The sequence below is a fragment of the Melanerpes formicivorus genome, unplaced genomic scaffold (assembly GCF_026170545.1).
Source record: "Melanerpes formicivorus ecotype bairdi unplaced genomic scaffold, bMelFor1.0.p_v2 SCAF_66, whole genome shotgun sequence".
Lineage (NCBI taxonomy): Eukaryota > Metazoa > Chordata > Aves > Piciformes > Picidae > Melanerpes > Melanerpes formicivorus.
Window position 1 is genome coordinate 2,476,543 of NW_027142418.1, and position 16,123 is coordinate 2,492,665.

Below are 16,123 nucleotides of genomic sequence, written 5' to 3' on the forward strand. Positions count from 1 at the left end.
CACCTTGATCTACAGCCACTGAAGAGGCTGTTTGGTGTGCTATTTACCCAAGCATTCTAAGGTTGCAAAGCAGTAGGCAGATTCTGAGCCTTCTTAAACAGGAGCTGGCCAGCATGCCCAGCTGCTCCCATTAGCCTTTTGGTTGTGGCACTGCCATAGGAGCTCACGCTCAAACCACTGTCTGCCCTTGACTCAAGTGTTCCAAGTTTGTCCTCTCCAGGGATGGTCCTTCAGTCCTTAAGTGTCACCTCCACTCTTTGGACCAGGCTTGGAGAGTCTCCAGTGCTCCTCTGTGCCAGCTGGCAGGGAACCATCATCCTACTTCAGTAAGTGATGTAACTGAGTAAGTTTGTCCTGTTACTACTTGGCCCTGTGTTTACTTGTGTCTCTTACTTTAGACCACAGAATGCTCTCTACACACTACCATGGCCCTCTCAGTACTCTCTGTTACACTCCTGAAGTTACTTTAGATAGCAACCTGGGGCAGAGTCAATTGTAGGTTTGTATGTGTGCATCCCCTGGGCTTCAAGGGGATGATAGTTTGTCAAGAAAGCCTGCTCAAGCTGGTGCCCAGCTATTGCTTTCAACTAAAGACTCTGTTTGCTTGTTTTCCCTAGCAATTTTAGAAGATTCATGAATTATGTTGTGGGAATAGCCAACCACAGCTGTAACTCAGGATGTACACCTTGATCAGTGAGGTTTTGGGAGGTAAGTACCTGTTTATCACTAGATACCTCCCCATGTGCTATCCCTCTGAGCTGTGCCACCCATTAGAAGCTCACTGAAGCATCCTGGGAACATCCTGTTAGTGGAAGAGTTTGCAGGGATGTTCTTCACTGGTGCTTCTACCTCCTGCTTTAGAACCTATGATGCTCAGAATTTTGAGGCCTCTGCATTTTGAGGAGGCAAGGAGTTTGTCTTCTCTAATGTAAGAGTTTATAGATGTTGTTACAAAGCTGAGGTTTTTCTTAATCCACTTCAAAAGCAGGACCACTAAGTAATCACCTTAGTAAGACCTAAATGTAGTTGATTAGATGGGGTTGGGTGATAGGGTGGACTGGATGATCTCCAAGGTCTTTTCCAACCTGGTTAATTCTGTATTCTGTAAATATTCAGCTAAATGCTGCTGCTCCCTACCTGAACTGAGACCAGGCTGAGACCTAGAGAGGCTGTGGAGTATCTATCTCTGGAGAGATTCCAAACTCCCCTGGATACTGTGATCCTGGGCAGCCTGCTCCGGGTGTCCCTGCTTTAACAGGGGGGATGGACTGGGTGAACCCTTTCAGCCTGGGGGCAGCGTGGTTGGAGAGCAGCCAGGCAGAAAGGACCCTGGGGGTACTGGTTGACAGTAGGCCAAACACGAGCCTGCAGTGTGCCCAGGGGGCCAAGAAGGCCAATGGCATCCTGGCCTGCATCAGGAAGAGTGTGGCCAGCAGGAGCAGGGAGGTCATTCTGCCCTGTACACTGCACTGCTTAGGCCACACCTTGAGTCCTGTGTCCAGTTCTGGGCTCCTCAGTTTAGGAAGGAGGTTGAGATGCTGGAAGGTGTCCAGAGAAGGGCAACAAAGCTGGGGAGGGGTCTGGAGCACAGCCCTGTGAGGAGAGGCTGAGGCAGCTGGGGTTACTTAGCCTGGAGAAGAGGAGGCTCAGGGGAGACCTTCTTGCTCTCTCCAGCTCCCTGAAGGGAGGTTGTAGCCAGGTGGGGGTTGGTCTCTTCTCCCAGGCACCCAGCACCAGAACAAGAGGCCACAGTCTCAAGCTGTGCCAGGGGAGGTTTAGACTGGATGTTACGAAGAAGTTCTTCCCAGCAAGAGAGATTGGCCATAGGGATGTGCTGCCCAGGGAGGTGGTGGAGTCACCATCCCTGGAGGTGTTTAAGAAGAGCCTGGACGAGGCACTTGGTGCCATGGTTTAGTTGATTAGATGGTGTTGGGTGAGAGGTTGGACTTGATGATCTGGAAGATCTCTTCCAACCTGGTCTGGTCTGGTCTATTCTATTCTATTCTAGTCTAGTCTAGTCTAGTCTATTCTATTCTGTTCTGTTCTATTCTGTTCTATTCTATTCTATTCCCCACCATGCTGGGATCCTGTGATCTCTGTTTCAAACACATTACATTACTTCCACAGCATGTAACCAAGAGCCAAAGTGGAAATACCAGTTCCTGCTCTCACCTTTCCCAAGATGTCACTGTTAGAGGTGGGAGGCATGAGGCAATGAGCACCATCATCCCATGCCCACAGGGAAGGCAATTGTGGATTTCAAGTGAAGAACTTCCCTACCATCTGACTGAAAAGGAGAGAACAATTGCATAAGGGGAGGAGAGGCTACTGAGGGAATTGTCTCTGTTTTCCTGGAAGTGCTGCAAGGGCTGGAGGATGTTTCTCTTGAGTAACTCAGACCTACAGTGGCACTTTTTCAGTAAATAAAAGATGTCTCAAGGAGCTAAATACTATCAGATCTTTATATTACTGCAGGCCACTTTTTGAGTAGCTGCTGTAAAGTATGGCAGAGTAAACAAAAAGGAAAGTAAAACTGCAGGGCAAGTTCATGAGATTCATTTCCTGATCCATATCTGGTATTAATTCCTTCTGAAGAAGGCAGTTCCCTGTGCAACAGACTGACATGGGCAGCTCTGTGGCAGTCCTGGTTGATCACAGCGTGATTTTTCAACTAACAGAGGGAGATTCAGGCTGGAGAGAAGGAAGGAATACTTGACACTGAGGCTGGTGAGACCCTGGCCCAGGTTGCCAAGATGGGGGTGCCTCAGCCCTGGAGCCATTGCAGGTCAGCTTGTCTGGGGCTCTGAGCTACCTGCTGTAGTTGCAGGTGTCTCTGCTGACTGCAGAGGGTTGGACTGGATGGCCTTGAAAGGTCTCTCCTCACCTAAAGCAGTCTGTGGTTCTGTGGAGAGAGCTCTTTAGCAGCTGAGGGATTATCTGCTCCAGGATGGTAGTGAAGAGAGGTCTGATGATGTCGAAGGAAGCTGAAGCCCTATGAACATGTGGCTGAACTGCCAAGTGGCAGAGAAAGCAGAGACAAGCTGTAAATAAACTTGGGGAAAGGAGAAGGTTGGGCATGTTCTGAAGCAAAAGTCAAACCACAGCTCTTGCTTTTGCTGTCAGTATCACCTGCAGTTCTGAGCAGTGCAGTTTGAAGATGTTTCCATGTCAGGATGGTAGAACTAAGCTGCAGAGAGCTGCAGCTGCCAGCAGTGTGCTTGCAGCTGTAGTTCCAGACAGCATTAGGAGGGACACAGCGAGTGGTATGATACCATCTGTGTCAGTGCAGAAACAAAGAGCATTCTCAATGTACTACTGGCAGTCTGCTGGCATTTGGATGCTGTGGATTTGCTACCACCATGTGATTCGTTCTGCACTGGAAGGCCCCAGGTGTTCCTTTGGGATGTGCTCACAGTGCCTTTCTCATGCTTAGTGAGGGTGGAGCATCCTGGCTGCTGCTCCAGTTCCTTTGAACTTCCTGATGAGGCATTTTGTTCCTGCTCCTTCCCAACTGCCCAGCCTTGTTTTCACTCTTGGGATCATGTTCTTAAGCAGGCTTCTAAGTGTGCTCTTTGTTGATTCCTTCTTTAAAGTTTCCAGATCATCTCCCTTTGTACTGACCACAACCAGCCTGACCTGTCTCAGTAGAGGATAGCCTCAGCTCTAGCACTTGTGTCCTTTGTGTAGGTAGCCTGGGGAGGATGCCACCGGGCCCACACTTCTCCTGACCCCTGGGAGATGTCTAGCTACCACCACTTGTGGGCTGTGGCACTGGTGTGGCACCCTGCCTTCAGCACTCTCACTTCACCACTGTGCCAGACAGGTTCCCTCTCAGTGACATCAGGTTGGAAGGCCTGCTCAATTAGCCCAGTGTCATAAGGCTGAGCAGCAGAGCAGACTATCCATACCATCAACCAGCTATAGATACAAGCAGAGACAGCAATGTTACCACTCTGGTTATGCTGGGCCCCATCCTGTTCAATATCTTTATTGATGATCTGGACAAGGGGATTGAGTCCATCATCAGTAAGTTTACAGATGACACCAAGCTGGGGGCAGGAGTTGATCTGTTAGAGGCTAGGAGAGCTCTGCAGAGGGATCTGGACAGGCTGGACAGATGGGCAAGAGTCCAAGGGCATGAGATTGAACACATCCAAGTGCCAGCTTCTACACATTGGCCACAGCAACCCCAGGCAGTGCTACAGGCTGGGGTCAGAGTGACTGAGAGCAGCCAGGCAGAGAGGGACCTGGGGGTGTGGTAATGGTGGCAATGAGCAGTGTGAGCAATCTGGCAGTGTAGGCCTAGAGCCTGACGTGGTGGTAGGCCGTGTCCAGCATGGGTGTGGAAGTGGCTAGCAGTGTAGCAGAACAGTGCTGTGCCTGCAGCATGTAACCAAAGCAGGGCACTGGTAGCTATAGACACAGAGAGTTATCTTGGAGAAACAGGACGCACACCTGCATCAGCCACCTCGCGTGTTATTGCTAGTTTAACCAATAATCAATAGTGGTACGGTGTGTGGTCACTCGTGAGGGACCAGTGAAGCCACGCCAGCAATGCTCTCCCAGTTTATACAAGTTGTAAAGGTTCCCTTAATACACACTCCTTCTACACACTTCTCTTACCAGCCTGTCAGCACTACTATCCACACTGTACTATGCTTGCACTATACTCGAACAACACTGGAGCAATGAAGGAACAACACTAGATCATATTGCTCAGCTGTATTGATTCCCCTCCCTGTCGTCTATATGGGGACAGTGGCTGACAGCAGCTGAACATGAGCAAACAGTGTGCCCAGGGGGCCAAGAAGGCCACGGGGCCAAGAAGGCCACGGGCATCCTGGCCTGCATCAGGAAGAGTGTGGCCAGCAGGAGCAGGGAAGTCATTGTGCCCTGTGCTCAGCACTGGTTAGGCCACACCTTGAGTCCTGTGTCTAGTTCTGGGCCTCTCAGCTTAGGAAAGATGTTGAGATGCTGGAAGGTGTCCAGAGAAGGGCAACAAAGCTGGGGAGGGGTCTGGAGCACAGCCCTATGAGGAGAGGCTGAGGCAGCTGGGGTTGCTTAGCCTGGAGAAGAGGAGGCTCAGGGCAGACCTTCTTGCTCTCTCCAACTCCCTGCAGGGAGGTTGTAGCCAGGTGGGGGTTGGTCTCTTCTCCTAGGCACCCAGCTCCAGAACAAGAGGACACAGTCTCAAACTGTGCCAGGGGAAGTTTAGGCTGGAGGTGAGGAAGAAGTTCTTCCTAGCAAGAGAGATTGGCCATTGGGATGTGCTGCCCAGGGAGGTGGTGGAGTCACCATCCCTGGAGGTGTTTAAGAAGAGCCTGGCTGAGGCACTTGGTGCCATGGTTTAGTTGATTAGATGGTGTTGGGTTAGAGGTTGGACTTGATGATCTCTGAGGTCTTTTCCAACCTGGTTAATTCTATTCTATTCTATTCTATTCTATTCTATTCTATTCTATTCTATTCTATTCTATTCTATTCTGTTCCATTCCATTCCATTCCATTCCATTCCATTCCATTCCATTCCATTCCATTCCATTCCATTCCATTCTTTTCACCCCAAAGATGGCAAGGTGTTGGAGCCACCTCAGGGGGCCTAACCTATTTTGTTTTCTGATAGGAGCAGACCTCACCTCTTGTTTTTCCTCCTTTTCAAAGCTAAGAGAAGCTGGACAGCTTTAACCAGGACTGAACATGTGGAGATGAGCAGCTCAGGATCAGTTTTGCTAGTTGGTTCTCTTGTATTCCTGTACCTGTTGAGCTGTGAATGTTTTGTAATCTTAGTGAGATGCAGCATCCTGCCTGTAGCCTTTCCTGCCTGTTGCCTTTATCAAAGGGCTTTTCTCTCATAAATAAGGTATCCATGTTTCCTACAAAGACAAGTAGTACAGATCATCATAAACCTCATACTCCAAGAGCCTGTCACAAAAGTGAGTGCTTAGCAGTTGCATCTTATCCCCAACTACTAGTTACAAATTATAGCATCAAGGAGTCTGTGGAGAGGAAACCCCTTTCTGGTTGAGATGAGTTTGGTTCCTGTGAGTTCCACCCCTGTTTGACCTAGACTCTGCGTGACTGACTCACAATAACTGAATGAATGAAATCTTCCTCACCTCCTCCCAGATGTGCAGCATTAGGTACTTGCATAATACAGAATTCTCAGAAGCTTCAGCCTACAGAAGCCTCATTCCTGGAGGTTCTTGCAGCCAGGCTGGATGTGGCTGTGAGCAACCTGCTGTAGTGTGAGGTGTCCCTGCCCATGGCAAGGGGGTTGGGACTGGATAATCCCTTCCAACCCTAACAATTCTATGATTCACCAACCCAAAATGAGGGCAGCTGAAGAATGAAGGGCAGCAGGACAAGGAGTCAAGACAGCCTTTAAAGGACTTGAAAGAAATAGTTCAAACCAATTAATTGTACCCTTGTATGAATGATTTGTAGCATTCTTTTGAGTACACCTGGGTAGTGAGCACTCCTCCCTGAGTGCAGAGGGGAACAGGGTACCAGGGTGGTGACAGAAGGAACCTGCAAAGTGACCTCTTGTAGAGCATCAGAGCAGTGTGTGTTTCCTAACCAGGTGTTGGTATTTAGGTAACCAGCTCAGACATCCAGCGTGGTGCTGACACTTGGGGGTTTTAAGAAAACAAGAAGCTGCTTCAGAGGCATAGGCAGATGGAAGCCAAGGAGAAACAGAAATCTGAACATCCTCGGTGCAGTAATTACTTCTGGTCACAGTCCTGGTGTTTTGTCTTTGGCACTTAATCGTCTATGAAACTGGCTACACAGGTAAAGTGGTGAGGGCTGGTGTAACCCTCCCCCTAGTTCCAGAGACACACAGATTAGGAGTCAGGTTTTGCTGGAGATTTTGTGGTGGTTACCTAGCACATCAACCAGATCTGAACAGGGGATGAAGCCATTCTCCCTTGTCTCTGGTCAGTAGTCCTGTTCCCCCTGCTGGCTTGCAGTGCTGCTTTGGAGTTGGCTCAGGGAAGCAATTCAGAGACCTCCTGTGTGCTCCAAAAGGCTTTTTGTCGCCCTGTCCAGGTCTCTGTTTTTCTGTAGCTACTGCGGGTGATCACTAGACGTAGCGCTGGTGGAGGATGGAGAGGGACTGCTGGCAGTGACAGCCCCCTCACAGGTTGCAGTGCGGGGCTCTGGGGTGTTGACAAACTTGAAGCACCTCCCCGGGGCGGGATCAGGGCTCGCCGGGGCCATGGAGCCGGCAGCGCCGCTAGTGCGGAGCGGCTCTATTGCTGCGCTAACTCTTTGCCAGTGCTGTAACCGGCAGGGCGTTGCTGGGTGTGCGGTCTGCGGGCGTTACAGTACCTTAGAGGTTGGAAGGGACCTCCAGAGATCATCCAGTCCAACCCCCTGCCAGAGCAGCACCACCCAGGGCAGTCTGCACAGGAATGCATCCAGGTGGGGTTGGAAAGTCTCCAGAGAAGGAGACTCCACAACCTCTCTGGGCAGCCTGCTCCAGGGCTCTGCCACCCTCACTGTGAAGAAGTTTCTCCTCATGTTTAGCTGTAATCTTTTGTGTTCAAGCTTGAACCTGGTGTTCTTCACCTTACTACTGTGCAGCACCGGAAAGAGCTTGGCCCCCTCCCCTTGACCTGCCCTTGCGGATGGCTCTCGGGGCAGACCTTGGCATTACTGAGGCATACTTCTGCCCACACTACCCAGGCTGGCCTGGTTTGAGGCCAGGCAGATCCTCCCTTGCCCCTGAAAGGGACCAAAGAATGACACTCATCACAGAAATGGACTGCAGAATTGATGGAAAGTGTAAACGGAAAAGCAGCAAGTGTTGTACAGATGCTACAAAGCACAGTGACAACAGAAACCCGAAGCATACAGAGCACACCCAAAAACCTCCCAACACTTCCCTTCTCCCCACCTGAGGGTCTACCCAAAACCCCCAGGGCTCTTCCTTCCCTGCCCCCCACTGCTAGGCTGGTCTCAGGCTGCATCCCCCAGGGGAGCAGAGAGGGAAGAGGAAGAGAAAGACTTTGCAGCTGGATTTATAGGGCGCAGGATGTTATGGGTGTGAAAGAGGCTGTTTCCTGTGTCCACCTCCTGGGCTGGACCCTGGGGACACCCGCGTGGCAGCAACAGGAGGCACACAGCCTGAACTGCGCGGGGGTAGAACGGGGGCACAGCAGTGGCCTTGGCGGCGTGGAGGCTACGCAGTCCCGCCCCGCCCCGCCCCGCCCCGCCCAGGCGCCAGGGGTGGGCGGACAGCAGCCCCTTCCCCCTGGCCCTCCCCGCCGCCTCTCCCCGCGCCCTGAGAGCGGCTCCGCGCCGCGGGGGTTGACGGGAAGGGAAGCGCGTGTCGCTCGCGTGACGCCAGCCGCGGGCGGCGCGGGGCGGGGCGAGGCGAGGCGAGGCGGCGGCGGCCATGGCGCTGAGCGGGACGGTGCTGCGCTCCCTGCGCTGCGCTCTGCCGGCTGCCCGCAGCCTTCCCGCCCGCCGCCACCTGCGCATCGCCGCGCCCCGCCGCGCCTTCGCCAAGGAGCTGTTCCTGGGGTCGGTGCGGAAGGTGAGGGGCCCGCCGGGCGTGGGGGTAGGCTTGTGGTGCTGGAGGGGAGCCGAGCGGGACCCTGGCAGAGGAGCGGCAGTGCCGGCGGTGCCGGGGTCGGCGGTGCGGCGGTGTTGGGATTGGCAGCTGCTCGTTCGCCGTGCCCTGGCGGCTGCGGGGCGGGGCAGCGCGGGGCGCGCGGGTGCCTGCTGCCTGGGGCGCAGCTGTCCCGGGCTAGCCGCAGTGCGCTGAGCCCTGCTCTGCCCCGCACCTGCCGAGCCGAGCCGCGGAGTCGTTCCGGCTGGGAGAGGCCTTCAGGGTTACCGGGGCCAGCCGTTAACCCGGGTCACCGCTGAACCCTCTCCCTCGGCACCACCCCTGCAGGGCTGGGGACTGCCCTGGGCAGCCTTGCTGGTAGGGTTGCAGCTGGAGGACGTTCCCTCTCCTTCTGTCACTCGTTTCTCGGGAGAAGAGACCCTGCTGCAGCACCCCAAGGTCCTTCTTGGAATGAGACACCCAGTGCAGCCCAGTTCTCCTGGTGTAGTCTTACCAGGGCCCAGTGCAGGGGGCAATGCCTTCCCTGCTCCTGCTGGCCACACTATTGCTGATGCAGGCCGAGATGCTGCTCACACACTGAGTTCAGCTGCCGCTGACCCACACCCTAACTCCTTTGCTGCTGGGTGGTTTCCAGCGACTGTTCCCCAAGCCTGGAGCGTTCATGGAGCTGTTGTCATCCTAGTACAGGACCTGGTGCTTGGTGACCCTCCTCCTGTCGATCCAGCCTGTCCAGGTCCCTCTGGAAAGCCTCCCTACCCTCCAGCAGAAGGGAGTAAGCAAGGCGTTGCTGTGCAATCTGCTGAAGGCAGTTCTAGTAACAGCTGCAGCTCCCCATTGCAGTCCAGCCCTGCTGGCTCTCAGGTTTTCAGCTGGCCTCTCTGCTGAAGCTGGGTTACACAAACCTACCTACGTGCCCTGTGCACACAAAATGCAGGATGTCATCTGTATTGCTCAAGAACAGCCAGCATCTGAGGAGCTTCTTTCAGCTGCAGTCTCCTGTTCTGCCAAGCCTGGCAGATTGCCTTGCAGGAGCACCAGTTTCTGTTTACCCTGAGCTCTGGGCCTCAGCAGCATTCCACCAAACTTGTGCCACTTGATTCTCTGTTTGCTTCAAGGAGCAAGGCTGTATCTAATCTTTTGCAGTTTTTAATGGGAAAGAGTGAGGTCTTCAAGAGGGGATTGGATGTGGCACTTGGAGCCATGGTTTGGTTGTCAGGAGGTGTTGGGTGACAGCTTGGACTTGGTGATCTCTGAAGTCTTTTCCAACCTTATTGATTCTATGCTTAAGTTCTTGCTGTGCCTTGAGTTGCTGTTGCATAAGGTGGTTCTGAATTTGAGATACAGCAGTGGATTGAAGCAGGACTTATTAACCTAGGGTTGGGATTATCAGAGGCTGTGCCTTGTCAGAGGTTACAAGGTCAAATAAGATGAAAAAAAGAACCGCTTGAATCCACTGAAATGAGCTGAACAGCAAAGTCTCCCCCACAGACCTTGCCAAGTGAAGTTTTGTGTCAGCAGTCAGATTCATAGTATCATAGTATCATTCAGGGTTGGAAGGGACCACAAGGATCAGCTAGTTCCAACCCCCCTGCCATGGGCAGGGACACCCCACACTAGATCAGGCTGCCCAGAGCCTCATCCAGCCTGGTCTTAAACACCTCCAGGGACAGGGCCTCAACCACCTCCCTGGACAACCCATTCCAGGGCTTCACCACTCTCATGGGGAAGAACCTCCTCCTCACATCCAGCCTGAATCTCCCCACCTCCAGCTTCATTCCATTCCCCCTAGTCCTATCACTACCTGAGATCCTAAGATTCCATCACATTAAACCTCTCTTTGTGTGAGACTTTTTTTCTTCCCCCTGTCAGATTTCAATACAAGAGTGTTGTGAAACCAGCATTCCCCAGGCCCTGAGGTTTTGCACCTGACAGGACCTTTTCCTCTCAGATTTCCATACAAGAGTGTTGTGGAACCAGCATTCCCCAGGCCCTGAGGTTTTGGGGCCGACGCGAATCCTTTTCAGGCTGTCACGCACAAGTTGGTTTGGGCAGAGGTTGGCTCTCGTGCTTGCAAGGAGGAAGAGATGATAAAAATAGCAGCCTGCTTCTCATGTGAGCTTTAATTATTTGCTTGGGGGCTTTTATTTATCCAAGCCTGGTGAGCTGGAAGCAGCATGACCTATGACCAAGATAACAGCGATGGGGAGGAGCAGTGTGGACTGGCTGACCTTTGTGAGGCGATGCAGGTGGAGTGTCCTGTGTGTTTCCAAGGTCCAGCCTTTATAGGCTGAGCTTGGAAAACACAACTCAGCAGTGAACTGATTGTGATACAAATGAAAATTAACTCTTTTTATCCCTGGAGTGGGATTATGTTGCCAAAATTCAGGCTTGCTCTACCCTTATAGGCCTTAAAACCTGTTCATTTCTCCCTGCTGTGTCTGGCTTTCAGTTAAAACCTTCTGCTGTTTCAGTCTGTAGTAAAGCTGAGCCCTGTGGTTTTCATCAGGGAAGGCTGTTTCGCTTGCTGACCATTTTTGCCTTCTCTTTCAGGAAGAAGTTTTTCCATACCCAGAAATCACCAATGAGGAGCTGAATGAGATCAACCAGTTTGTAGGACCTGTGGAAAAATTCTTCAATGAAGAAGGTACAGCTCTTGCTTCCTCATTCATGCAGGGGATTAAGTGACTGCAAAATGATTTAACCACAGCAGTTGAGCAGGATTATTACATTTCAAATACCAATGAAAATGATCAGGAGGTTGGAGCACCTCTGCTCTGAGGCCAGGCTGAGAGAGCTGGGGGTTTTCAGCCTGGAGAAGAGAAGGCTCTGGGGAGACCTAATAGCAGCCTGAAGGGGGCTACAAGAAGGATGGAGAGAGACTGTTTGCAAAGGCCTGCAGGGACAGGACAAGGGCCAATGGCTTCAAACTAGAGCAGAGCAGACAGATTGGATGTGAGGAAGAAGTTTTTTACTATGAGGAAGAGTTACTATGAGTGGAAGAGGTTGCATGGGGAGGTGCTTAGGGCCCCATCCCTGGAGATATTCAGGTGAGGTTGTACAGGGCTCAGGGCAACCTGATCTAGTTGAGGATGTCCCTGCTGACTGCAGAGGGGTTGGACTGGCTGAGCTTTGGAGGTCCCTTCCAACCCAGACCATTCTAGGTCTTTTCCAACCTGGTTAATCTATCCTGTCCTGTCCTATCCTATCCTATCCTGTCCTATTCAATCCTATTTTTCTACTCTATGAACCTATGATTTTGTGCCTTTTATTAATAGGCAACAATGCTGCTGGCTCTGTAGGTGTGTTATGGGTTTTCTTACATGGAGTATTTGGATGCTGGTGAGAAGAGATAAACCTTCAAAACAATTAAGAAATCCCCAAACACACACACACACACACAAGCCAACAATCAAATAAACCCAGCAACAACAAAGCAAAGCAGAAGAATTCTGGGGCAGAGGGAGGATTTGAAGTTGGATTTAGCTCAGCTGAACAATGCTATTTACAGCTTCACATGCTGTGAGCTTTCTCTGAAGCTTTTTAGCTGGACTGAAAGTGGTTTGGGCAAAAAACTGCAGCAGAGATCTTTAGAGCTGTCTCAGTGAGCAGCTGTGAGAAATCAGCAGCGTTGGTTTATATCTGTTTTTCTTAGCTTCAGGGTGGTAATTTTGTTTGGGGAAGTCCTGTGCATTCCAGATGGGGTTGCAGGGTGTTTCTGCTGCTCCTGGTGCAACAGGCAAGCCAATTCTAGAGCCCTTGTCAAAAGTGGGGTTTTCACAGCCAGCCATTTCTGAGGCAGTTTATACAATATCCTCTGGGATTGCCTGCTGGCTCTGATACCAGGCCTAGCCTGCCAAACTCTGCAGGAGCCTGAAGAACCTTGTGACTGTCACACATCACAGTTTCTGAGACCCAGGGTAGTGTTAAGTGTAAAATTGCAGTGTTGCTCACTGAGGGCAAATGGAGAATTTGTGCAGCCTGCATTTGTTAATCCTCTGCTCTCTTGAGGAGCATTATTTATTGAGTGAAAAACCTGCTCTTGATGGGAGGGATAAAAACATCACATTACAGCATTAATAAGCTGGAAATTGCTCATCTTTGTTTGAAGTCACAACTATTTCTGTTGAGTTATTCAGGGTAACTTAGTGTGGTAAAAATAGGATAGGAGAGCACCCTTGAGCAGTTAGAAACTTCATCTGATTGGCACTGGGTAAGGAAATTCACCTCAGCAAGGTTATTATGAAGCCTCACAGTGTCCAGACAGGACAGCTAGGTCTGTATGGGCAGAGTGGAGGAGAAGCTAGAGGAGAGGAGATTCAGAATGGATGTTAGGAGAAGCTGTTCCCCAGGAGGGTGGTGAGAGACTGGCACAGGTTGCCCAGGGAGGTGGTGGAAGCCTCATGCCTGGAGGTGTTTGCAGCCAGGCTGGATGTGGCTGTGAGCAACCTGCTGCAGTGTGAGGTGTCCCTGCCCATGGCAGGGGGGTTGGAACTGGCTGAGCCTTGAGGTCCCTTCCAAGCCTGACAGTTCTGTGATGCTATGAAAACCACCTTCCCTTCCCAGGACAGCTGGTGGCACACCACAAGTGTGTCTCTGATACTGTGTAGCTAAGAAACTGGCACAGGGGAACATCAAGTCTTTTGTAAAATGAGTTTTATTTGTGAAGAGCTTCTGTTAGAAAAGCTTCAGAATGGTTATTTGCTTCCCTCTGGTGTGTTTTATGCAGAAGTTGCAGCTTCCTCCACGTTTCTTTAGGAAACTCTGCCCTAGTGAAGTCCCAGCTGGAGTACTGGGTCCAGTTCTGGGCTCCCCAGTTCAAGAGAGTCAGGGAACTACTGGAGAGAGTGCAGCACAGGCTACAAAGGTGCTCAGGGGCCTGGAGCAGCTGTTTGAAAGAAAGGCTGAGAGCCTTGGGGCTGTTGAGCCTGGAAAAGAGCAGCCCCAGAGGGGATCTGAGCAATGCTCAGCAAGAGCTGTAGGGTGGGAGGCAAGAGGCTGGGACCAGACTCTTGTCAGAAGTGCCTAGTGACAGGACAAGAGGCAATGGGCACAAACTGGAACCCAGGAGGTTCCACACCTTGTGGTGTGAGGGTGCTGGAGGCTGCCCAGAGAGATTGTGGAGTCTCTTCTCTCTGGGGAGATTCCAAACCCCCACTGGGCATTGTGCTCCTGGGCAAGCTGCTGTGGGTGCCCTGCTTTAGCAGGGGGCTTGGACTGGATGATGTCCAGAGGTCCCTTGCAACCCCACCATGGAAGCAGCACTGCTTTTGCAGAGTTCCTTATCTTGTGTGCTCTCTGGAAAGATGGCTTGTGGTGCTTTTGCTGCAGCACACAGCTTTCCTGAGCTGCTTAACACAACTCTTGTTTGTTCTCACCACTGAAGTACAGAACAGCTCTTGTAATCCCCCCAGGAAGTTGAATAACTCATTAGAGGAAGGTTTCTGAATTAACTGATTGATAACACATTTGGGTCATTCAGCCACAACCTAGACCTGGCTCAGAGAGAAAGTCTTTGGAAGCAGCTTCCCTTGGTCCAGTCAGGACATTTGCCAAGGAGCACAAGCACAACCTGTCCTCCTAGAAATGCCTGAGGGAATTAAACACCTCTCAGGCTTTTCAACACCTCCCAGACCTTTGCCTTCTTAATGTCATGAGTTGACAACCATCATCAGTATGCCTGGGACCTTCCAGCTGCCCCTGTGTGTGGCTGATGGTGTAATAAAGGTGGCTGCCTAAGCAGAGCATCGCCCTCCAGAAACAAAACTGGGACTTCCTGATGAATTGTTTGAGGCCATGTCATCAACAAGCTAAAAAAACCATCAGTTTTGCCTTTTTCAGGGGGGGGGATGGTTTGGGGGGGTGGTGGATTGGGGTGATAGGCTGTGGCAAACAGCCCTCCAACCCACCCACTGTGCTATTGATCTTGCAGAAGCCAGTTTGGAGTCGAGACACTTGCAAGCCTGAGGGAAGGGAGGCAGAGAGGACAGCCAGGAAGGGTTTTTGTTTGGTTGGTTTTGTTCCTGCTGACTGCAGCAGGGTTGGACTAGATGTCCTTTAATGGTCCTTTCTACCCAAGGCTCTTCATGATCCTGTGTCTCTGTGATCAGGCTAGAGCCTGAAAAGAGGCATTATTGTGAAGTCAGGGCTGAGAAGCATGTGTGTGTCTGCTGCAAGAAGCACTGTGGCTTTTCCAATGGTGCTTCAGAAGACTCCCTGTAGGGAGGTTGTAGCCAGGGGGGGTTGGGCTCTTCTCCCAGGCAACCAGCACAAGAGGACACAGCCTCAAGGTGTGCCAGGGGAGGTTTAGGCTGGAGGTGAGGAGAAAGTTCTTCCCAGCAAGAGAGATTGGCCATTGGGATGTGCTGCCCAGGGAGGTGGTGGAGTCCCCATCCCTGGAGGTGTTCAAGAGGGGATTGGATGTTGCACTTGGAGCCATGGTTTAGTTAGTCAGGAGGTGTTGGGTGACAGGTTGGACTTGATGATCTCTGAGGTCTTTTCCAACCTGGCTGATTCTATGATTCTGTGACTCCAGCAGGGAGGGGAGTCTCTAGCAGCCCCTTTTTCTGTCAGGTGTGTCAGTTCTTTGGGTCTGGTCTCTCAGACTGGTTGCTAGGTTAGAGATCCTACCTCTGCCAGCTCTCACACCCAATGATTTGAGAGCACTGTGGCCCCAGGGATGGTTCTGTGCACTAAACCCCACAACTCTGATCTCTAAACCCTTCTGTGTTTGTAGTGGACTCGAAGAAGATTGATCAAGATGCAAAAATCCCACCTGAGACTTTAGAAGGCCTGAAGGAGCTGGGTCTCTTTGGCATGCAGATTCCAGAGGAGTATGGTGAGTGAATGATCACAAAGGAGTACCCTGGGGAGTGAAATAATACATTCTGGGCTTTTGCAACAAGATGTCTCTACTATTCCCTGTGCAGACATTGGACTTGGATGCCAAAATGAGGAGCTGAGGCTTCCTCCCTGTCATGTGGATGCCAGGAATGCCTGCTGGCTGTGCAGGGAGCTCTGCATACTCCTACCTTGGACTCCTGAGTTGAGGAACTAATTTTAGGTGGTGTAAATTCCTCCTGGCATAGCACTTTCCTTCTTGTTCTTTTATTTTTGGGTGCAGCAGAGCAGGACATTCAGTGGGACTGCCAGTTCATGTTAGTGAGCCCTAAAATTACACTGGGTCCAGACTACAGTGTCTGGTGGAGCTGGCTTGGCAAAGCTGTCAGCTGGCAGTGACAGACAGGAGTGTGTTTGACCACACAGGAGTGTAAAAGTACACCTCCTGATTATGAAATGTGTACAACCTCCCTCTGCAGCTCTGAACAGAGATCAGTAATCCTCTGAGGTCAGAGATATTAGGTCCTCAGTGGATTACACCTCCAGTCTGCAAAGGGATTTGCAAGAAAATGTTGGTCCTCTGCATGAAGTGAGCATTGGGGTTGAAGTTAACACATTGCAGGAACCTCAAACATGAGATCATTGCAGTGCCTGCTTCCTGTTGTTAAAAAAGGGGATTTAAAGCTTGCAACCCAGAGAAAGACAAAGCTTTGG

At 51.4% G+C, this 16,123-nt stretch overlaps 1 protein-coding gene across 2 annotated transcripts in view; it reads left to right on the forward strand.

Moving 5' to 3' along the window:
* The first annotated feature begins 8,369 nt into the window (after window positions 1-8,369).
* The window catches only part of ACAD9 (acyl-CoA dehydrogenase family member 9), a 33,160-nt gene continuing 25,406 nt past the window's right edge, over window positions 8,370-16,123 (forward strand). Inside the window, exons 1-3 of one of the 2 annotated variants that reach the window (XM_068162634.1) lie at window positions 8,370-8,536; window positions 11,123-11,216; window positions 15,306-15,407. In XM_068162634.1, the coding sequence (XP_068018735.1) occupies window positions 8,396-8,536; window positions 11,123-11,216; window positions 15,306-15,407 (337 nt within the window). In that variant the 5' untranslated portion in view covers window positions 8,370-8,395. The remainder of the gene's footprint in view (window positions 8,537-11,122; window positions 11,217-15,305; window positions 15,408-16,123) is intronic. The other variant, XM_068162632.1, reaches the window with a different exon arrangement.